The sequence below is a fragment of the Giraffa tippelskirchi genome, chromosome 11 (genome assembly GCF_054371585.1).
Source record: "Giraffa tippelskirchi isolate mGirTip1 chromosome 11, T2T-mGirTip1v1.2.pri, whole genome shotgun sequence".
Taxonomy (NCBI): domain Eukaryota; kingdom Metazoa; phylum Chordata; class Mammalia; order Artiodactyla; family Giraffidae; genus Giraffa; species Giraffa tippelskirchi.
Genome location: NC_137285.1, coordinates 24,073,087 through 24,097,869, shown reverse-complemented (window position 1 = coordinate 24,097,869; position 24,783 = coordinate 24,073,087). Strand labels below are relative to the sequence as shown.

At 43.8% G+C, this 24,783-nt stretch overlaps 1 protein-coding gene and 1 long non-coding RNA gene across 2 annotated transcripts in view; one reads left to right on the top strand and one right to left on the bottom strand.

Annotated features, from left to right (window-relative positions):
• Positions 1-24,783, top strand: part of TMEM132D (transmembrane protein 132D) — an 819,007-nt gene that overhangs the window by 690,569 nt on the left and 103,655 nt on the right. Inside the window, exon 5 of the mRNA XM_081544711.1 lies at positions 10,608-10,748. Within this exon, the coding sequence (XP_081400837.1) occupies positions 10,608-10,748 (141 nt within the window). The remainder of the gene's footprint in view (positions 1-10,607; positions 10,749-24,783) is intronic.
• LOC145525435 (uncharacterized) lies at positions 14,518-24,033 on the bottom strand. The gene is made up of 2 exons (XR_014068207.1): positions 23,815-24,033; positions 14,518-15,142 (listed from the first exon to the last, which is right to left on the bottom strand). It is a non-coding gene; the product is annotated as an uncharacterized LOC145525435 (long non-coding RNA).

Sequence of the window (24,783 nt, the reverse complement as noted above, 5' to 3'; positions counted from 1 at the left end):
TTGGCCACCTGATGCAAAGAACTGACTCACTGGGAAAGACCCTGATGCTGGGTAAGATTGAAGGCAGGAGGAGAAGGGGTTGACAGAGGGTGAGATGGTTGGATGGCATCACCGACTCAATGGACCTGAGTTTGGGTAAACTCCAGGAGTTGGTGATGGACAGGGAGGCCTGGTGTGCTGCAGTCCATGGGGTCACAAAGAGTCGGACACGGCTGAGTGACTGAGCTGAACTGAACTGAACTGATATACCTTTGATGGTCCTGCAATTCAACAGACCCTGGTTGAATTCCTGGGCCAGGAAGATCCCCTGCAGAAGGTATAGGCATTCCACTCCAGTACTTTAGGGCTTCCTTGGTGGCTCAGTTGGTAAAGAATCCACCTGCAATGCAGGAGACCTCAGTTTGATTCCTGGGTCAGGAAGTTCCCCTGGAGAAAGGATAGACTACCCACTCCAGTATTCTTGGTCTTCCCTGGTGACTCAGACAGTAAAGAATCTGCCTGCAATGCGGGAGACCTGGGTACAATCCCTGGGTTGGGAAGATCCTCTGGAGGAGGGCATGACAACCCACTCTAGTATTCTTGCCTGGAGAATCCCCAAGGACAGAGGAGCCTGGCGGGCTACAGTCCATAGGGTCACAAAGAGCTGGACATGACTGAGCAACTAAGGACAGCACAGCACATATACCTGTGAGGGCTTCCCAAGTGGCACTAGTAGTAAAGAACCAGCCTGCCACTGCAGGAGACAAAAGAGACGTGGGTTCGATCCCTGGACCAGGAAGATCCCCTGGAGGAGGGCGTGGCAACCCACTCCAGTATTGTTGCTTGGAAAATTCCATGGACATAGGAGCCTGGCAGGCTACAGTTCATACGGTTGCAAAGAGTCAGTCAGGAACTGAAGAAACAGCATGCACACATATACCTGTGAAGCTATAGACACCACTAAGATCATGGACGGCGCCAACACCTCTCAATGTTTCCTCCCTCCCCCTTTATTAGCATCATTATTATTACTCATGTATGTGGTGAGAACATTTAACACATGCTGTACCCTCTGGTGGTTCAGATGGTAAAGAATCCGCCTGCAATGCAGGAGATTTGATCCCTGAGTCGGGAAGATCCCCTGGAGAAGGACATGGCAATCCACTCCAGTATTCTTGCCTGGAGAATCCCATGGACAGAGGAGCCTGTTGGGCTACAGTCCATGGTGTTGCAAAGAGCTGGACACGACTGAGCAACTAACACTTCTGCTTTCAGTTTCACTACGCTCTAAAAAGGTAATTACCTAACGAATACAGGCTCTATTGGAGAATGGATAAAACAGTTTAGAAGGCAGGAACCAGGACCTTAGTGGAAATACAGGTAACAGGACAAATGACAGACTTTTCCAGGTGCCCCCAACGCAAGAAATAGAATCCAAACATTCTTGGCTCTTGCCTCGGTCTCCTTGAATGAAATTCAGATCCCAGGGTTAGAGGGCTTGATTGGCAGAGCTTCAGAGGTCACTAGGGGCAGAGGGTTATGCTGATTTTCAGTCCTAAAAAAACGGATGGTTTCAGCCAGTCTAGCCATTCCCTGGCTATTTCTAAATCGGTCCATGTCATATACCAATTTCTAGTAAATAGAAATTTATTTATATTAATACTATAAATTGCTGTTTATAATAGAAATCTGTTTGTAGGCCCTCTAGTGTGTTACACAGATGTACTTGTCAGTCCCTATGTCAGTGCTAATCCATAGTATGAAGCTCCAGAATGAATCATGTTCAGACATTTTTAAAAAATGAAGGGATTGTATTTCCAAAAGAAAACTGAAGTCCTGTTATCCAGAAGGACTTGGGGCAGGTGAAAATCAAAGCTGTCCATCGCAGAAACTCATTATATTTCTTTAAAAATATTACTGCATTGACTAAAATGTTCATTTGGCTTTTTCCAAAAGATGTTACAGAAAAATCCAAACGAGTTTTTTGTCAATATAAGGAAATTGACTTTGATATTTCACTCAAGCCCCATTTGTTGGAGAGCTTGCATGCTCTTCTTCTGTCCTCATGAGCCCCCAGAGGAAATGCTATCTTTGTGCACATCTAAGTAAAATCAAGCTGAGTGTGCCAGTTCACTTTTATTGCCACCTCCTCATAACGCCCATCTTTCAAATTTCTCTCGCACTGAGTTAAAAAGATGTGAAATGCCCTGCTTGGAGGTAAGGGGATGGGATCGTGTGCACTCTGCTCAGATAAGCCTCTGATTTTGCAAATGCTGACCCTAAGCCAGGCTTCCCACATCACAGCTGAGAGCCGGGCTTCCACTGATGCTTCACCCTGTTTGTTTTATAGGATGTTTGCCCTTCTCTGCCCTCCTCCAATGGGGCACTCAAAGCTCTGTCTGTGATGCTTCTGTTTAGAGAAGAAGCAGTGAACCCAGCTAACACCACATTTATTCTATTCCAACCTCGTTCTTCGAGTTTAACATTTGTGGGATCATTCAAAACCACATATTAAAATGATTTCCCAAAGCCACAGTAATGTTGAAGTTCCTAAATCATGTTCTTCTCATTAGAAACAATAGGCAATTTAACTTACTTCTTTTAGCCCAAGACCTGTGAAAACGGATGAATATTTCTTCCTTCCAAGATGTGTCAGATAGGACTGTGATTATCTATGAGTGACAGGGACACACACATGCACACACAAAAGGATGAAGAGGCAGGACTTTAGTCTTCTCTTCAGATGTGTTCAGAGGAAGCAGCCCAAGCTTCGTGCTGTGAGGCATCTACCATCAGGCTGCTTCTCTTTGAGACTCAGCCATGGTACTAGTTTCCTGGGGCTGCTGTAACAAGGTACCTCAAATGTGGTGGCTTCAAACAACAGAAATTTACATGGAAACAATCTAAGTGTCTATCGACAGATGAATGGATAAAGAAGATGTGGTACATATATATAATGGAATATTACTCAGCCATAACAAAGAATGAAATCTTGCCATTTGCAGCAATGTGGAGGCAACTAGAGATGATCATACTGAGTGAAGTAAGTCTGAAAGAGGAAGATGAATATCATGATATCACTTATATGTGAAATCTAGGCTATGACACAAATGAACTTACCTATGAAACAAAAACAGACTCACAGACGAAAAGAACAGACTTGTGGTTGCCAAGGGCAGAGGGAAAAGAAGGATTGAGAGTTTTGAATTAGCAGATGCAAACTACTATATAGAGAATGGATAAACAACAAGGTCCTACTGTACAGCACAGGGAGCTATATTCAGTATCCTATGATAAACCATCATGGAGAAGAATATGAAAAAGGATGTATGGATATGTATAATTGAATCACTGTGCCATACGGTAGAAATTAACACAATGTTGTAAGTCAACTATACTTCAGTTAAAAAAAAAAACCAGAAATTTATTCTCTCACAGTTCAATAATCCTAAAATTCAAGTGTCGACAGGGCCATGCTCCCTCTGATTGTTCTTCAGGAGGACGGTTCCTGCTTCCTCCACTTTCTGGCATTGCCAGCATCTTTGATGTTCCTCAGCTGGTAGCTGCATCCATCCCATCTCTGCTTCTGTCCTCACAGGACCATCTTCCCTGTGCCTCTTGACTGTGTTTTCCCTTCCTATGAGGACACTGGTTGTTGGATTAGGGCCTCATTTTAACTAATTATATCTGCAAAGACTCTCTGTTCAAATAAAATCATGTCCTGAGGTTCTGGGTAGAAAAGAACTCTGGGGATCACTGTTCACCCCATCACAGTCATCATGCACCTTTGGGTATAGTCAGTTCTCTACATATGAATGACTTCGGTTCTGAGAGCACATTGCTAAATCCAATTTGTTCCTAAGTCCTACAAAGTCAGCCAGGTGCCCAACCAACAGCATCGGCTGTATAGTACTATACTATAATAGGATAATACTTTTCACACAAATAGTATGTTAAAAAATACAAAAAAATAAAATATATTTAATCTTACAGGACAGGACCTTGAAAAGTACAGTAGTAGAGTGCAACAGCTAGCATGCAAGCGCTGGCATCAGGTGATTGGGCAAGAAGAGCCACTGGCCGGAGGAGGGAGAGAAGGTGGGCGATAGCAGAGCCGCAGATCGTCAGCAACAGGAGATGGAGGGCAAGCTGCAATTTCACTCTCACCTGACATTGATGGAATGCACGTTAGCATCTTTGAAAGTTTGTAACTTGAACTTCTTAGGCACCGGGCAATTCTTAACCCACTGAAACTCAGGTCAAAAGCAAGAGGTGGGCACTATTATCCTCATGTTATAGTTGAGAAAATTTAGGCACCAAGAGTTAAGTTAGTTACACTTCCCTGACAGTCCCGTGGTTAAGACTCTGAGCTTCCAATTTAAGTGGTGTGGGTTCAGAGAACTAAGATCCCATATGCTGTGAAGCGCAGCCAAAAAGCTAAAAAAAAAATAGTATACTTAATAAGAGATTAAAAAAAAAAAGCTATGTAGGTTGCCTGAGGTCACCCAGTGGGTCATGTCAAAAATGAGATTTGAACGCAGTGGTCCTACAAGAGTCTCCCTGCTCTTAACCTTTGTACTACACTGAACCATGTAGGTCTTAACAGCAAGCTCCACCTTTGGGGGTGCACGAGACAGCCCCAACTCCAGCATCATCTGTGCATGGTGGGCTGGAAGCAAAGGAAAATGCAAAACAAACCTTCAGAATCTGCTTTTTTAAAACAGACTTCCCTGGCAACTTCACCCAGAGACTGCCATTTATATCTCATGGACCAAAACCATATCACAGATTAAGGGCAGCCAAAAAGATGTAATAATTTTAGCTGGGCATTTTACAGCCTTAAAGGAAATTGGCATTTTGTTAGGTAAGCAGGAAGGCAGAATATGCACTGGATGAGTTACAAACCACCTATAACACACAGATCCATCTTTTGATGTGTTTTTCTTTTTTGATTTTTATTGAAATAGAATTAGTTTACAACGTTGTGTTAGTTTCAGGCATACAGCAAAGTTATTAAATCATACATATATATTCTTTTAGAATCTTTTTTCATTATAGGTTATTACAAAATATTGAATATAGTTCCCTGTGCTATACAGTATCTGTTAATCCCAAATTCCTAATTTATTCCTCCCGCCCTTTCCCCTTTGGTAACCATAAGTTTGTTTTCTATGCCTGGGAGTCTATTTCTGTTTTTCATGTGTTTTAGAGGGTCCTCCTTCAAAAATAGTGTTTTCCTGTATCCATTATCTTCCACTCCTCTGTTTTAAAAATAATTTTCAAGAGAGCACATGAAGAAATGACTGTGTTTGTACATAAAATCAGAACCCTAGAAACAAGAGGAAATTAAAAAAAAAAAACACCCTAACGTTGATTCCAAACCATCAGACCTCCATATGACAAAGTATTTCACGCTTAAGTCACAGCAGACTGTCAGGGCTGTGTGCATTTCTCTTACACCCTGCCAGAGTGCTCCAGACCAATCCTAGCGTCACCGTCTGCCAGGATCTTTTGTTGAGATTGTCTGTCTGCACACACAGCAGGCTGGACGAGCCAGGGGATTGTCAGCTCGCAGGAGCTGATGGATAAAACTCGAGCTCCCTCTCCCTTCCGTGTAATCATTTTTAGCTGTTTTGTTTTTTTTGGTGTTTTGTAATTATTTTGGTGGGTTTTTTTTTTACTTTATTTGGCTGCGCCACTAATGTTCTTAGTTTGGGGCATGTGGGATCTAGTTCCCTGACCAGCAATTGAACCTGGGCCCCTTTCCATTGGGAGCATTAACCCCTGGACCACCAGGGGAGCCCCTCAGCTGTGTCTTTTAGATAGCTTCCCCCACAGGAAAATATATGATAAAACATTTCAACATATTAAAATATGTAACGTACCCGATATGTTTCATCATAGGGATCAACTCTTGCAGGATTAGCTCCCAACTCTGGTCGTTGGCAGGACATACATCCTTGTTGGCTGCCTCTTTTTCCCTGTATCACTTCCCCACTTCCTTCTTGAGGTTTCCTGAGTCTCTGAAACAAATGGCTCTTGAATCCTCATTCCAGCATCTGTTTCCGGGGCCTTTCCAAACTAAGATGCGGATCATCGTTTCTCAAGTAAAACGAGGACAGTCATTGTTGCCTGACAATAGGGGATAATGAGTTACATTTCAAGAAAGGATCTGTACCCTCACTCACGAGGTCGTCCCTTTTCCTGGTGCCACAGTCAGTGTCTCTTCCCCCTCTTGCCCTCTCCTAGCCTCTGATGACCCTGAAATTCTGCAGCCGTGTGGTCCAATTCCCAGAAAGGACTTACTGGCAAGAACACGGTGTCCAGATGGCAGAAGACAAGCATGGAGCTACCAGTAAGAACTGAGACAGGGCTTTCTCAAGACATGCCTGCCTTTGTTTCTGAGGCTCAGGGGCTGTGATAAGGGGAACTCAGGGCAATAAGGCAACTGAGCCTTCAAGGGTTTTATGGGATCACCTCTCAACCCACGCCAGGCCTCTGCAGGCACATTCACCACCATCCTCTTGTCCAGAGACTTTTGTGAGCCATCCACACACCAGTCACCTCCTGGAGAAAGTCAGCGATGCACAAGAGAAGGCTCTCTTCTCTTTTCATCTTTATTTTACTTTTTGCACTACTCAGAACTTCTTTATGTTTCCTTCTTTGTTTCTTGTCTATGCTGGGTCTGTGCTGTGGGACTCAGGCTTCTCTTGCTGCGGAGCACGGGCTCTAGAGCCGGGACTCAGTAGTTGTGGCACCCAGGCTTCATTGCCCCCATGGCATGTGGGATCTTCCCGGACCAGAGATCGAACCCTTGTCCCCTGCACTGGAAAGTAGGTTCTCAACCATTGGACCACCAGGAAAGTCCCTCAGAACCTTACTAATGCAAGTGAAAGAACCAAACTTAACTAATTCCAAAAAACACAGCTATAATGTTTTTTTTAAAAAAAGGCAGTAGGGAATATATTGCATTGTATAACCATGAAGTCATGAATTATTGCGTGGATTAGATATAGGTTTCTTTTTTAATTTCTATTTTATATTGAAGTTGGCTTCCCAGGTAGCTCAGCAGTAAAGAATTTGCCTACCGATGCAGGAGACACAGGTTCGATCCCTGGGTCGGGAAGATAACCTGGAATAGGAAATGGAAACCCACTCCAGCATTCTTGCCTGGAAAACTCTATGGACAGAGGAGCTTGGTGAGCTAAAGTCCATGGGGTCACAAAGGATCGGCCGTGACTGAGCAACTGAGCACATACACATAGTTGGTTAACAATGCTGTGTTAGTTTCAGGCGTACAGCACAGTGATTCAGTGATACATATGCATGTGTCTATTCTTTTTCAAATCCTTTTTCTCATTTAGATTGTTGCTGAATATTAAGCAGAGTGAAGAGAAGTTGCTTGATATCAAAGAATCACACAGAGGAGGCAGGAAAATGCCAGGCTTGAAAGCTTGGTCCCTAATCCCCACTGAGATCTTGCAGACGGACTGATGCATTCTGTTTAGAGGATAAGAAAACACCCTAGACCTGTGGGCTCATAGTGGCTCAGTGGTTGTCCCAGGGTCATTTCCCACAATGCTGACCTGGCTGCAAATGCATTACAGGCCTTTTGAGTTTTATTGTTGGAGCAGAGATGCTCTTTACTTTTCTACCACTGGTGTGCAAAATTGTTTTCCCTGAAGCTGATGTTCTAATGCTGTTTCTCTAGTCTGCTTTTTCCCTTAGAGATAAGCCAGTTTGGGCCCAAGAGTTAAATTGCGTTTTTCCACTTCTTCTCGAAGTGTGAACAGTTCCTTTTGATCTCTACCCTTTAGAGTGAAAAAATACGCCTGGCCTTTTTCCTCCCCAGAGGCAGTAGGAAGTAGCGACACCACACTGATTGGGTTCCTTCATTCTTTTACTATGTTTGTACCCAAAATAAAATAAAAATCCACTGGGAACCCACAGGGGAGGGAAAAAAGGTGCATAAGCAATGGGGCATTTGGAGGCCTATGCATATTCAGACAGTTTGAGGCATAGTCTTTGAAATTCAGGAACATTACAAACTGTAGTCTTGTCTTTTAGAATTAAAGAAACAGAATATATATGTATATATATATATACACACATATATATCCATGTATGTGTGTATATATATATATATATATATTATCATATCCAAAGGCTAAGCCAAATGAACTAATTATAAAACGAACTGACTCCTATAAAGGAAAAGTAAAATCTTACATAAGAAATAGAAAGTTAACATAAGGAAAACGGTTATGTAATTTTAAGCTGATAAACTTCTACGCCTTCTTCTGGCATACGGCTAAATGGGCGATTTTGATTTCACATGAAAACCAAATTAACAAGAATCTCTGCAAGCCTGTCTCTAAAAGATGTAAGAGGCTCCCTCACTAGCTCCTAAGGCCCGTCCAGACATGTTGTTGTTGCTGTACCAAGGCTCACCTGGTCGGGTTCAGATGAATAGAAGAAACTCAGTGTGCATGCTGACATAAGATCTTTTAGGAGCATGACTGACATGTGATGAACGGGGATTGAACCGAGAATGTCGAGGGCTAGAACTTGAATGTCTTGTTGTACAGAGATTGAGGCTTATATGGGAATTTTGATCTTCACGTGGTTAGAGGAGCCGGTCCTTGCAGAGAGGAATGAGATTTCTGTTGCTTGGAGCCCAGTGTTGAAATAGAGAAATAGGCTCACAGGATCTCATAGGACTGCACCAGTTCACAGACCGCAAGAGTGTAAGAGTAACCCTAGATGTCACGGGCTTGTTGGAGACAGAAGTGCAGAGAGGATTCTTGCTCAGTGTCCAGGAAAAGGTGCATGTGTGCTCAGTAGCTGAGTCGTATCCGACTCTTTGCGACAGCATGGACTGTACTCTGTCAGGCTCCTCTGTCCATGGGATTTCCCAGGCAAGAATACTGGAGTGGATTGCTCTTTCCTTCTCCAGGAGATCTCGACACAGAGAAAAGGTACCCATTGCCAAGAAGAGAGAACTCATGCAGACATATGTCACATGATATCACTTATATGTGAAATCTAAAAAAAATGATTCAAGTGAACTTACCTACAAAAACAGAAATAGACTCACAGGCATAGAAAACAAACTGTGGTTACCAAAAAGGAAGGCAGGGGAAGGATAAACTAGGAGTTTAGGATTAACAGGTACACACTACTATATGTGTGTGTGTTTGTTAGTCGCTCAGTCGTGTCCAACTCTTTGTGACCCCATGGACTGTAGCCCTCCAGGCTCTTCTGTCCATGGGATTCTCCAGGCAAGAATACTGGAGTGGGTTGCCATTTCTTTTTCTACACTACTATATATAAAAGAGATAAACAACAAGGACCTATCATATAGCGCAGGGAACTATATTCAGTATCTTGGAATAAGCTATAATGGAAAAGAATCTGAAAAATTTTATATATATATATATATATACATATCTGAATCACCTTGCCATGTACCAGAAATAGCATAACATTGTAAAGCAACTATGTCAGTAAAAAAATAAAAATAAAAAAGAAGGGACTTATGCACAGAGGACTAACATACAGAACAAGGAGATGAAGATACTAGTGTGGATTCCAGTTCCTTCCTTGCTGGGTCCTTCTCCATGCTTTCCACAGGCTCTGGGTGAGCTTCTATTGAGCAGGAAGCAGAGGCAGCCCCACAGAGGTTACTGTCTAGAAGGAGGATGAAAGGATTGAACAACTATAAGGAATAGCAAAACTGCAGTGGTGTCAGATGCCCCAGAGGAGAGCCCATGCCTTTCTTCCCTGGGCTCTGAGGGACTGTCATGTTCTTGGCTCTGAAAGCAAATAACAGAAGCAAACAGGGAGGTCCCAAATGACACATGTTGAGCTGAGCTCTGGAGGAGGTGTTTAGCAGGGAAAATACACGTTTGGGTGAGTGTGTGTGTGTGTGTGTTGTGCGTGCATGTGTCACATTGATGGGGCTCTGGGAGTGTCACTGGGGTCATCATAGCATTCCAGACACACAAAGAGGCCAGGATAACCTTGGAAAATTGACAGGAAGTAAAAGAAAGCAAGAGCCACAGCATACAGAGTAACAGTCTCTCAGTCTCCTTATGTCCCCCGCATTAGGCATCTTGTTCCCTGGCCAACAGTTGGCTGCTTACAATGGAATCCTTTTGTGTGAATTTAGACCAGTTGGAACGTGAACACGTAGACTCAGGGGTTGAACATCCTGGGTTCTAATCTCAGCTTCACCATTTCTTAGCTGTGTCAAGTAACGAAATCTCTCTGTGCCAGCCACATAGTAGGGCACATCTGATGCACGTTAAATGATTCTGTGAGACGTCACAGGTCCGTACTTATACAGTGCTAGGACAGCTCTTGGTGCATGGTGAAGTTTGCAAATACAATATTCATGATGAATTTGCTCCCCCGCCCTCTGCATCCCATACCCCCTCTCCATCATATTCAACCCCTCAAAAGTCTGGGTGATGGAGGAACGTTATCTGGGCCGCCGTGACCCCTCGGCTGGGGCTGAATGCGAGGCTTCCTGACCCTGAGTGGGGGCGGGTTTCTGCAGGGAACCTGGGGGAAGGCGGTGTGCATGCGCGTCAGGATGTGATGGCGGGATACTTTCCCTCTTCCAGGAGGCGGAAATCCTGAACACAGCCATCCTCACCGGGAAGACGGTGGCCGTGCCCGTGAAGGTGGTCTCTGTGGAGGAGGACGGCACAGTGACAGATCTCAAGTCCGTGGAGTGCCGATCGTCTGATGAAGATGTCATTAAGGCAAGTTGACACCCCCTGGTCCCTGCAGAAATCCGCTATCATGTCAGCATCAGTGCTTGTCGACCGGATGGGACCACGGGGTCCCCCGAGACCCCCCATCCCCCATCCCACTCTGGTTATCCTGCTGCTTCCATTCCCTGCCCGAGATTAGATCAGGATGAGAAGGAATGGTGCTCCAGGGGGTGGTGGGGGTGGGAGAGTGGTGGGGAATGTTAGTCCTGGTCAGTGATGCTCCTGACCATCGTCTGCGTTTCCAAATGCTGTGACCTCTTCCGCGCCCCCAGGGAGGATGGCCAAGGGATGAGGGACCACCATCCAAATAGAGCTTACTGTCCCCGCCGCTGTTCGCACTGGCTCGGAAGGGGAGAGGAGGCAGAATCAGAAACTAGGTTGAGGAGTATGTGGCCACGCTCTAGGATGATTTCATAGCACAGAGCGTTTTTGGAGGATCAGTGAAGATTCACAACTCAGTTCCACTCCCCTGGCTAACCAGCAGGATTCTCCATAACTTAGGGATGGGGTGACCAGCTCTCCCCGTCCCTAGTTTAAATGCTGAAGATTCCTTCCTCCTCTCTGGCTGCTTCTTTCACCTTTTAAATTGAGTGCAAAGGGATCTAAAACAAAGGCCCTTTGGGGGATGCGTTGCCTGGGGAGGGAGGGGGCGCCTAGTTTGCTCTGCCAAGCAGCTTGTAGTGTGATGCCAGTCGGCAGGGGAGAGGGGTTTGTCACGCTGCTGCCACCCACTGTGCAGACAGAGGCTTCCTGGCACCTCCTCTGAGCCAGCCTCCCAGCAAATGCCCCAGGCTGGAAGGGATGCGGTGGGGAGCATGGGGGACTCCCATCCTTGTGGTCCCAGGACTCGTCAGAGCCCACCAGCCTTCCTGCCTGTTCTGCTCAGGGACTGAAGGGCCTTTCTGACCCCACTGAACCCCAGGGAGCGTTTCCACCCACGAGAAGGCAGTGGACAAATGCAGATTGATTCATCGCTGAGTGCCAAGTCCAGTTTCAGATGTTGGGACTACAAGTTAGAGGCACAGCCCTGTCCTTGGCATCTCAGAGAGAAGGCAGTGCTGTGAGATGACCGAGCCGTGTGACACATTATACAACACATCCTACCCAGAATTCCCTGAACATCAGTACATGCACATTCATCTTTCCAGTGGCTCAGACCAGTATCTTGGCACATCCTTTAAACCAGTGTCTTGGCACATCCCATATTACTTGTTCTCTCTCTCTCCCCACATCCAGTCCTTCACCGAATCCCGTTGTCTGTGCTTTCTAAACACACCCACGAGCCAAGCAGTCCCCACAGCCAACACTCCAGCCCAAGCCACCATTACTCTCCTGGGTCAAAGCAGTGACCTTGTTGGCTTCCCAGTGGCCGCCTGCGGCAGCTGGGATGATTCACGTGAAAGCCTAGTGATGTCATTCCTTAGCTCAGAACCATCCACTGGCCTCCTCCCACCTCAAAGGTAAAGCCAAAGGATTTACCAGGACAGGGGAAGTACAGCCCAGCCTACTGTGCCTGCCTCAACTCCGACCTCACTCTGGTCATGCACCCTCTCACCACTTCTGTTCCAAGCACCCTGCAGACTTCACTTTTCCTCTAACAGTTCAGACACCCTTCTGCTCCGCCAGCTCCTAACTCTCTTCCCCTCAACGGTTGCCCAGCATGCTCACCCCTTTATCTTCTTGCTAAACTCTTTCCTGAGCAAGTTATATATATATATATATATATGATATTATTTATTTTATTCTTGGCTGTGCTAGGTCTTTGTTGGTGTGCCCGACTTTCTTTAGTTGCAGCAAGCAGGGGCCACTTGTACTTCTTTAGTTGTGGTACGCAGGCTTCTCATTGTGATAACTTCTCTTGTTTCAGAACATGGGCTCTAGGGCTTGCAGGCTTCAGTGGCTGCGGCATGTATGCTCAGTATTTGCCATGTCCAGGCTCTAGAGCACAGGCTTAGGATTTGTGGAGCAGGGGCTTCATTGCTCCGCAGCATGTGGGATCTTCCCGGGCCAAGGATCAATCCTGTGTCTCCTGCATTGGCAGGTGGATTCTTTACCACTGAGCCACCAGGGAAGCCCCCTGGGTAAGTTTTGTAAAATTGTGTAAAAATCATATGCCATTCGATCTAGCTTATTATTTACTAAGGATCCTCTCCATTATCGCTCCAGGAAAACACTAAGGAAACTCTGAAGGTGAACCTACAGAAGGGAAAGATCATGGAAACCATAAATAGCCCTGGGGAGGTCTGTTGCTTAAACTTGTACCAGCTTCCAGTTTGCAACGTTGTGGGTGGCATTTTATATTCCAGACAGTCTTTCTTGCTTATTTATTATGAATTAGGTAAATCATCCACTGTGAGTTTCTTCCTGTTTGTGCCACTTTTAGGAAGTACTACTGATTCCGACAGTGGACAGGAAGGTTTGTCCTGCAGCTGCCATTTGCTGTTCTTCTGATAACAATAACCTGATATTCTCTAAAAATCCCTCCACCGAATTCATACAAGATTTTTCCTTTTCTCCCCCAAAATTCTTTATTTTTTTAAATTTTTATTGGAGTATAGTTGCTTTACAATGTTGTGTTAGTTTCTGCTGTACAGCAGAGTGAATCAGTTATATGTATACCTACATCCGCTCTTTTTTGGATTTCCATCCCATTTAGGTCACCACAGAGCACTGAGTAGAGTCCCCTGTGCAATTCAGTAGGTTCTCATTAGTTACCTGTTTTATACATAGTAGTGTGTATATGCCAATCTCAGTCTCCCAGTTTATCCTACCCACCCTTTTGGTATCCATACTTTTGTTCTCTACATCTGCGTTTCTATTTCTGCTTTGCAAGTAAGTTCATCTGTACCATTTTTCTAGATTCCTCCTATAAGTGATATACAGTGTTTTCCTCTTTGTGACTTAACTTCACTGTATGAGAGTCTCGATTTTTTTTAACTTTTAAAATTTATTTAAAATTTTTCTTCCAGTTCGATTGGGATATCATTGATATACAGCACTGTATAGGTTTAAGGTGTCCAGCATAATATTTTAACTTATGTACGTCGCAAAATGATGATCATAATAAGTTTAGTGAATATCCATCACTTCACATGGATACATAATTGTGTGCTCAGTCAGTCTGAGCCTGCCAGATTCCCCTGTCCATGGGATTCTCCAGGCAATATTGGAGTGAGTTGCTTCTCACTCCAGGGGGATACATAAATAAACAGAAAAAAAACTTTTTTTTCTTGTGATCCTCACTCTTAAGATTTTCTCTCATAACAACTTTCATATGTAACATACAGCAGTGTTACTTCTATTTATCATGTTGTACATTACATCTCTGGGTTGGGAAGATCCCCTGGAGAAGGGAAAGGCTACCCACTCCAGTATTCTGGCCTGGAGAATTCCATGGACTATATAGTCTATGGGGTCTCAAAGAGTTAGACACGACTGAGCAACTTTCACTTCACTTCACTTCACATTACATCTCTAACACCTATTTATCTTATAGCTAGGAATCTGTATCTTTGGTTGCCTTCATCCAATTCCCTCTCACCTCACCCCTCGCCTCTAATAACCACAAATCTGATCTCTTTTGTGTCTCTGTTTGTTTTTTGGAGTATAACTGACCTGCAACACCATGTTAGTTTGTGTTATGCAACGGAGTAATTTGAGATTTCTATATATTTCAAAATGATCACCATGGTTTAAGTCTAGTCACTATGTCATCACACGAAGATATTACATAGTTATTGACTGTATTCCCATGCTGTGTATTTCATAACCATGCCTCATTTATTTTAAATCTAGGCAATTTAAATAGTATGGTGTCCAACCCAGCTTCCAGTGGTCATGTGACCCACAGTGACCAATCAAAGCACTGCATCCCTCCAGAGACTTTGGCTCAGGGGGAGACACAGTCTCCAATCCCAGTCAGTGGGATGCAATCCTGAGACTTTGGCCAAAACTCCTGCTAGAGAACATTTTCTCTCCTTTTGTCCTTACTCCTTATCCTTGAGAGGATATGCCAGAGTTATTAAGTTCCTTTTTTTTTTTTTTTAATTTTCAGTTGCCCTGGGACTCTGTTGCTGTGTGCAGGCTTTCTCTAGTTGCTGCAACTGAAAGCTACTCTTCACTGCAGTGCATAGGCTTCTCATTGTAGTGGCTTCTCTTGTTGTGGAGCATGGCCTCTAGGCACACAGGCTTCAATAGGTGCAGCACACGGGCTCAGTAGTTGCAGCTTGTGGGCTTAGAAGTTGTGGTGCACAGGCTTTGTTGCTCCACAGCATGTGGAATCTTCCTGGACCAGGGATCAAACCCATGTCGCCTGCATTGGCAGGCAGATTCTAATCCACTGTACCACTAGGGATGTCCAGATTCCATCTTGAGAAAGGAACCTGCCAGGGAATTAGAAACAATAGAGGAAGTCAGAACCACTGTGCAGAAAAATCAGGAACTTATGACACTGCTCAAGACCTCGAATCCCACCACACTACTGCCTAAACATAAACCGATGGAGTCCTTTTTGTGTAAAGCAGTTTCTGTTTGTCTTATAATACCAGTCACCAAAGAAGTCCGTGTTTATATTTGTGCCCTAAAGAGTACAGAATGACTTGGGTCATCTCGGGAGTCCATGAAATCATTGTCAGAAATGCGGAGACTCAAGAAAAGTGGAAAACCTTCCTGTGTTCAGTTTCACGTCCATCCACAGACCTCACCACCTGGTGAACAACTTGAAAATCAAACCCCACAGCCTGCACAGCTGTCACCGTGCTGCTCTATGAATCACAGGTGTTGAAAGAGAATCACTTGGTGTAGATAATGTTTTGGTGCCATTTGTAGACCCTTGAGAAAGAAAGCCAAGGAATCCTTGGAGAAGCATCTCAAAACCTGCTCAGAGGCTCCTGGGAAATCTCTGAGCAGCAGGTCTGTCTTTAAAGCCCATCTCCCCCACCCTACATCTTTTTATTTTCATTTGCTTTCTCTTCTTTCCCTAGCCAGAAGCCCAATAAGCTCTTGCATTCTCCTCCCTCCATACAAAACCACCTCTCAGGAGATCCACTGGAAAACTCATTTGGCCTGAATCGTAAATTACATGAAGGCAGGTTACCTTGTGTCTCCCAAGGCTTCTGGGTTTTTAAGAAGGCAGCGGGTCCCTCATGGATGCATTTCAGATATTGATGAGAATATCTATTGTGATTCTTAGGAGTTGGAAATAACAGGAAATTCCACCCACACTGGCTTAAGTTTAAATAGGAAAAAAGTGTGGCTGACGTCATTGGAGAGTTCAGTCAGGACTAGTTTCTGAAAGTTTTGTTCAGATGCACAGGAACATTTTCTGTCTCTTTCCCACCCCCTCACATATAGCCACACTTTCTTGTGGGTGAGTTTCATTCTGACAGAGGCTGCCCTTGTGGGAGCAAAATGGATGCCTCAGAACTGGTTCAAATCCAACAGGAGAGAATCTACGTCCTCCAGGCCAGTCTAGTGTAAGTCCTGGAATATGCTCTCATGGGACCTGTTTAGGTCACCTCCTTATCCTTGAAGCTCAGACACCCTAAAACACTGATTGTCCAAAGCCTACATCACTCCAAAGGACACGAACTAAAAAAGGAGGGGTTGTGGGGAGAGGGGCAGGCCCCCCCGCCCCAGGAATTCTGTGTGCCTTTACCACAGAATATGGTAGGGGCCTCTGAGAAACAGAAACAGCATATACCGCATACAGCCACTTAGGACTGGCAGAGCTATGGAGGTCAGGACCTTTAAGAGCCCCTGTGGGAAGTTGCTGTACTGGAAAGCCAAACTACACTTTTACACATAGCAAAGAAGTCTGATTTGGGCTCAAGAGTCACTCCTGAAATGCTTGCCGAGTTTTTTTTTTATTTTAATTGAAATACGGACATGAGAGTTGGACTATAAATAAGGCTGAATGCTGAAGAATTGATGCTTTTGAATTGTGGTGCTAGAGAAGACCCTTGAGAGTCCCTTGGACAGCAAGGAGATCCAGCTAATCAATCCTAAAGGAATTCAGCCCTGAATATTCATTGGAAGAACTGATGCTGAAGCTGAAGCTCTAATAGTTTGACCCCACTTGATGCGCAAAGAGCTGACTCATTGGAAAAGGCCCTAATGCTGGGAAAGACTGAAGGCAGGAGGAGAAGGGGACAACAGAGGATGAGATTGTTGGATAGCATGACCAACTCAATGGACATGAGTTTGAGCAAACTCCCAAAGATGGTGAAGAACAGGGAAGCCTGGCATACTGCAGTCCATGGGGTCTCAGAGACTCAGACATGATTTGTCAAACATGACTTAATGAGTGAACAACAGCTGATTTACAATGTTGATTAGTTTCTGTTGTACAGCAGAGGTATTCAGATATATGGTAATAGAATATAGAGAGATACATATTTTTATAGATGTATATAGAGAGATTCTTTTTCATTTTTTCCATCATATGTTATTACAAGGTATTAAATATAGTTCTTTATGCTATACAGTAGGATCTCATTGTTTATGTGTTTTATATATAGTAGTGTGTATCTCCGGAGAAGGCAATGGCAACCCACTCCAGTACTCTTGCCTGGAAAATCCCATGGACGGAGGAGCCTGGTAGGCTGCAGTCTGTGGGGTCGCTAAGAGTCGGACACGACTGAAGCGATTTAGCAGCAGCAGCAACAGCAGTGTGTATCTCTAATCCCAAACTCCTAACTCATCCCTCCCCTACCCCACATGTTCCCTTTGGTAATCATAAATTAGTTTTCTCTATCTGTGAGTCTGTTTTGCAAATAAGTTCAAAAATTAGATTTCACATATAAGTGATGTCATGTGACATTTGTCTTTCTCTGTCTGTCTTTATTTAGTATAATCTCTTGGTCCATCCATGTTGCTACAGATGGCATTATTTTATTCTTTTTTTTTAATATATTTTGGTGTATATATGGGCTTCTCCAGTGGCTCAGAAGGTAAACAATCTGCCTGCAATGCAGAAGACCCAGGTTCAATCCCTGGGTTGGGAAGATCCCCTGGAGAAGGAAATGGCAACCCACTCCAGTATTCTTGCCTGGAGAATTCCATGGATAGAGGAACATGGTGGGCTACAGTCCATGGGGTCACAGAGTCAGACAGGACTGAGCGACTAACACTTCAATTCAGTGTATATATACCACATCTTCTTTATCCATTCACCTGTTGGTGGACACTGAGTTGCTTCCACATCTTGGCTGTTGTAAGTAATGTTGCTATGAACATTTGAGTGCATGTATCTTAGATTTTTCTCTGGATATATGCCAAAGAGTGGGATTGCTGGATCATATGGTAGCTCTATTTTTAGTTTTTTAAGGAACCGCCATACTGTTCTCCATAGTGGCTGCACCAATTTACATTCCAACCAATAGTGTAGGAGGTTTCCTTTTTTTGCTGAGTTGTTTTTAAAGTGTTCATTAACTGCTCCTAAACAGACAAGTATCTTCCCCAAATGGCAGAAAAGTCCTCTGTTACCAGTGAAGGGAGGTCAGCCCCTGCTCATCGCAGCTGGATTCAGGGAGCCTGCTTCAGCATCTTCTAATACTCTGACCTACCCCGCTTTCCAGCAGAAACTCACAAAGGTTGGAAACTGGGCTTAATCAAGCCTGACATGTTCTCCCAAGGCTGATCCAGGCAGAAATGTTCCTGCCACAGAAGCAGACCGCCGCCGCCAGGGGAAAGAGGGTGATTTCAGGACTGGAATGAGACACTTAACAACCCGAGAGAGGAAAGGAGTAGCAGAGATTGCCTCCCCACCGGGGAGCTGTGCTGTGGGCTGCAGGCTATGGCTTGTCCTGGCGGTGGCCTTGCTCCAGAGGAGGAAGTGGGGGAGGGGAGCCCTGCCCACTATGCAGCCCGCTTTCGGGACCCCTGCTGAACTTCCCCTCACCTGATCAGCCACAGAGAGAGCATCCTCTTGAGTCCCTTCTTTTTTTTTTTCTCAGTCTGCTGATCCTTTACTGGGGCTCATCGTTTTTGTCCCCTCCCAGAGAGAAGTGGCTCCTTTTTTTTTAGTTTTATTTATTTACTTACTTGGCTCTTTTGGGTCTTAGTTGCAGCACGTGGGATCTTTGTTGCATTATGCAGGCTCTTTCATTGTGGCATAAAGATTCTCTCTAGTTGTGTGTGGGCTTAGTTGCTCCATGGCACGTGCGAGTTTATCTCCCTGACCAGGGATCAAACTCACGTCCCCTGCATTGCAAGGTGGATTCTTAACCACTGGACCACCAGGAAAGTCCCCCAAGTGGTTCTTTAAATACCAGCCAAGGAATCGGGAAATTGTATGGATTATGCCTGTTCGATCAGCCCTGCTGCCTCCTCTTCAGACTTTCCCTGTGTTACTTGCAGGGGAAGAGCTCCTGGAAAGCGGTTTGGCTGTAGGACATGGCATCCTCCAAGAAGGAGCGTGATGCTTTTCAGGCACTGATATAGGTGACGCACTTTTCATTTGGTGAAGACATATCCCTTGAGTTCCTTTATTGAGCAAGACTGTTAGATTAGAATAACCTCTCAATATTCCCCTTCTTCAATCCATCTTGCATGCACTGGGTAGCTATTTGTTGCTGTTGTTTCCTCAATATCATTTTTTAGCATTTGTTCTTTTTTAATTTTATCTTTATTGAAGTATAAGTGATTTACTATGTTGTGTTAGTTTCAGGTGTACAGCAAACTGATTCAGTTATACATATACATATATGTGTGTGTGTATATATATCGCATTCTTTTCCCTTGCAGATATTTACAAAATATTGAGTATAGTTCCCTGTGCTATACAGTAGGTCCTTGTTGGTTATCTAGTGTATATATAGTAGTGTGTATCTGCTAATTGGGATTCCCAAGTGGCTCAGAGGTAAAGAATCCACTTGTCAATGCAGAAGACATAGGAGACATGGGTTCAGTCCCTGGGTCAGGAAGATCCCCTAGAGAAGGAAATGGTGACCCACTCCAGTATTCCTGCCTGTAAAAGCCCATGGACAGAGGAGCCTGGTGGGCTACAGTCCATGGGGTCCCAAAGAGTTGGATACAGCTGAGTGACTGAGCACACACATCTGTTAATCACAAATTCCAAATTCATCCCTCCTCCCCCATTCCTTCTCCCTTTGATAACCGTAAGTTCGTTTTCTATGTCTGTGGGTCTGTTTTGTGTATAAATTCATTTGTATGTGTTTTCTTAAGCTTCTACCTCTAAGTGATATCATATGATGTTTGTCTTTCTCTGCCTGGCTTTCTTCACTTAGTAGGATAATCTCTAGGTCCAAGTATGTTGCTGCAGATAGCATTGTTTCATTCTTTTTATGGCTGAGTAATATTCCATTGTATAAATATCCCACACCTTTATCCATTTATCTGTCAATGAACATTTAGATTGTATCTGTGGTTATTTTTAAAATAAACCTCTCATATAGGAATAGAATCTGTAGCTACAGAGTGGGGTGAAGCCACCTGCAGGATGCAGAGTCTGGACTCATATTTGTCCTTCCACTATCAGTAGAGACACTCTTGGATGCAAATGAAGCAGCAGAGGCAGAAAAAGAACCTATAGGCTGCACATCAGTATAGGCTGCAATCAACTCTGCTTGTACATCTTCTGCCATCTCTCTTCATGTGGCAGCATCCTATTTGGACACCAAATAACGGTGTTCCTTCCCTGACGTTGACTCACTAGTGTCAGAACTTTTTTAGTGCTTGATTGAGAATAAATGTTGCAGTTTAGAGAAAACAATATTTCTCTTCCTCAAATCTAGACCCAGCTTTTAGACCTAATTCTCTTCCTTTCTATCCACTTGTCAGTTTCTAATACACAAAGCATCATTTCAGAGTTGTCAGTAGGTCTTGACTCCTGACCCAGGTTAAACATGAGAAGTATTATAATAATAATAGAAATAGCAATGTTTTCAGGCATCCTGGGTGTTCATTACACAGAAGGTAGCGTTTCGTTGATCCTCACAACGACCCCAAGAAATAGTGTTATTTTTATTGTATATTTCAAATAAGAACATTGAGGCACCCAGAGGTCTTTTGTTTAAACTGACAAAATACATATAAGATTACCATCTTAGCAATTTCAAAGTGTACAGGGCAGTATTGTCATGTACATTCACATTGTTGAGCAACCATCACCACCATCCATCTCCAGGACTCTTTTCTTCTTGCAAAGCTGAAATTCGGTACCCATTTAAACACTAAGTCCCAGTTAAGCACTAATTCCCTCTGCCCTGGTAGTCTCTACTCCACTTTCTGTCTTTGTGAATTTGACCACTCTAGGTACTGCATATTAGTGGAATCATACAGTATTTGTTATGACCAACCTAGACAGCATATTAAAGAGCAGAGACATTACTTTGCCAACAAAGGTCCATCTAGTCAAGGCTATAGTTTTTCCAGTAGTCATGTATGGATGTGAGAGTTGGACTATAAAGAAAGCTGAGCGCCGAAGAATTGATGCTTTTGAACTGTGGTGTTGGAGAAGACTCTTGAGAGTCTTGGACTGCAAGGAGATCCAACCAATCCATCCTAGAAGAAATCAGTCCTGGGTGTTCTTTGGAAGGACTGATGTTGAAGCTGAAACTCCAATACTTTGGCCACCTGATGTGAAGAGCTGACTCATTTGAAAAGACCCTGATGCTGGGAAAGATTGAAGGCGGGAGGACAAGGGGACAACAGAGGATGCGATGGCTGGATGGCATCACTGACTCAATGGACATGAGTTTGAGTAAACTCCAGGAGTTGGTGATGGACAGGGAGGCCTGGCGTGCTGCGGTCCATGGGGTCACAAAGAGTCGGACACAACTGAGCGACTGAACTGAACTGAACAGTATTTGTCCTCTGTGTCTGGCTTATTTCACTGACTGTAACATCCTCAAGGTTCATGCATGTTTTTGCATGGGTCAGAATTTCCTTCCTTTTGAAGGCTAAGTCATATTCCATTGTATGGACAGACCATTTATCCATTCATCCATCAGTGGGAACTTGGGTTGCTTCAACCTTTTGTCAATTGGCTGCTGTGAACACAGTTTTTTTTGTTTGTTTTGGGGGGAGGCTGGGGGGGGGTTAATGGATAGATCGTTTCCAAATGAAATAAGATACTAAAGCATCAATTATTGAATATTGGCTTCCCTTTGCAGACAGACTAAAGGTATCTAGGAAACTAAAGGTACTTAGTGCTACCCTGAGATATTCTCTAAAGAAACCACATGTTTAAAATTGTACATGCTCAGGATTTTCTAAGATTGGGTTAAATCTGGTTGGATTTTTGTATTTCTAAATGGATTTTGTCAGGAGTGGGCTGGGGCAAGAATTCTCCCTGCAAAGTTCTCTTGGAAAATGAATGCACAGAGTTTTAACACATCATCAGAAACCAAGACCCATGATACCCATTTCCAAGGCCTGTTTTGCTTTTGCTTCCATCACTCATCATTCAGGATAGGGGTTGGCAAACTATGGCTGCCATGGTAACAAGTTGGGAATATCTATCCATTTATCAGTGCTGCTTTAGCACTGCTGTGGCAGACTTAAGTAGCTGTGAGAACAATCACACAGTCCACAAAGCCAAAAATGCTTACCATCCATTTCTTTACAGAAAATATTTGCCCACCTCTGTTCAAGGACTCTAACCAGGCTTTCCTTCTGTGGATGATCATTTACCATGGCACATGGAAAGCCCACACTACCAGCCAAAAATAACTCCTCCACACATGGATGCTTGCAATCCCTCCAACAAGACATCATACTATTGCACTAACCACTCATTCTCCCTACACTCCTTTGTCAAACTGAACGTACTTCTGGGAGAGACTGTATATATATATATCTCTCTTCCTGAAAATTTTGTCAGAATGAACTTGCTTAGATCAACTTTGCTCTTTGGTAGTCAAAATCAGGACAGGCAGAGATTCTGCCTTTTGGGGAAATGGGATAGATTGAGTCAGAGAGGGCAAACCAACCTTGCCTTCCATCCTGGGTTAGCCAAGAGCAGCATCAGCAAACATACCTCATACAAAATACTCAGCATCACCAGTCAAATATAACACATCTTTCTATTATGTTCACACATTCCTGGGAGCTCTTCTCAACACCATCAATCATGGAATTAAGAAATGAAACCTCTTCATCATCTCTGACCTACAGTTTACATAAAGGATCTTGGAAAACATTTAGACCAAGGATCATCACCCCAGAAAACAGGATGCACACAATAGCTTAAATGTGTAAAGGAGATAGGAAATAGTAGAGACTGCAGCAAACTGAGCAGCATATATCCTGTCTAAAGGTGCAGCCAATGCCACATCCTATGTGATTATTGCTATACAAAAAGAGTACACACGGTGCTTAAGAGTTTGGGCTCTCATGTCAGATTGCCTGGATTTAAATCCTAGCTCTTGATATTTATAAATGGGATCGAGTCTGGATATTTAAAATTCCTTTTCCTCAGTTTCTTCAGTTGTAAAATGGATATAACATTCTTATGACAAATTTGATTCTGCACTGTGTAAGGAGAGCAATCTATTAGAGCCACTTTGATCACTTGTATATTTGTTTTATAAGTAGGAATTTGCCTCTAAGCTACAGTCTTAACTTCAGGAGTATCTGCACAAAATCTTTTCAAGTTTCATTTAGAACTTAATAAGTGGGGTCAAGGTTAGAAGGTAAAATGAACTTTCCACAACTTCCTCAAGCATGTTACTGCTCTTGATTTTGTCCTCCACCCCAAAAACTACTCTCAACTCATCAGTGAAAGTATTCCTTTAGAAATGTGAGACACATCCCATCACTCTTCCACTCAGAATTGTCCTGTGGCTTCTCCATTTTCTCAAAATAAAAGCTAAAATGCCTTACAATTGCCACTAAGACCATCCGATTTCCCCATCCTCCCCCCTGGATCTTCACCACCTGACCTCATTTCCTGACTCTCCCTTCAGCCAAACTGCCTTCTGAAGATTGCAGATGCCTCGCAGGCATGCTCCCGCCTAAGACCTTCAAACATCTGCTGTCTCTTCTACCAGATCCACACACAGCTCACCCCTTCACTTCCTTCAGGTCTTACCTCCAGAGTCTCCAGCACACATGGCAATATGCCAGCTCCATCACTCCCCAACTCGCCACCCTGCTTCCCTGGTTTATTTTTCTTCCTGGAACGTAGTCACCATAACCTTGTTCATCTGTTCACTGTCCACCTTTATGAGGCCAAGACCTTTTTGGTTTGACCATTGATGATTTTCCAATGCCTAGAACAATGCCTGCTGCTTTGTCAATAACTGTTGACAGGAAGGGTCTAATCTACGAAGTCACAAAGCAGATGAAGGAGAAGAGTTCCATCTCTCTTGATTGTGACATGGAAGATTCTGATATCCAAGGCAAACTTCCCTGCAGTAGGAAAAAAATCAACGAATAACCCATCTCAGCATTCTCCTCTTTGAAGGGAGGAGACACCTATATATTCATTGTGCAGCAGAATTTCTCCAAACCTTTATATGAAAAAGCAAGATCATTTAAAGGATGGTGGGTGGGAATCTTCTCCAGGACCAAGAGAAAACATGCAGGAGTTCCAGTTGGTGATGGATATTGAGTTGAGGGACAACTTTCAGGATTGTATTTAAATGGCTCTGTTAGTTTGACTCAGAAAACACTAAAGATATGATGAGGGTGGCTATAGAAATGATAATACCTTGGCTGTAAAGGCAAGGTCAGAAAGAAAGGGATCCAGCTCCACTGCTACTCCTCCGTATTTTCTGTTTTCTACATGAAGGAGGAACTGTGACAGCTAATTAGGATTCTTTGGCAGCTTAAATGGTAACAAGAAGCCAGGGGCTGAGCGTTCTTTCTCAGACACTGGGTAGGCAATTAGACTGTGCAGGAGAATTGTACACTGTTACTTCCAAGATGCTAAAGATCAAAATGACAGAAGTCAGATGTTAGAAGTCAAGCAATACATTTGTGGTCCAAAAAAAACCCCAATTTAAAAGATTTTCAAGAGTAATTTCCACTTTAGGTGGATGCACCTTTCTTTAGACTT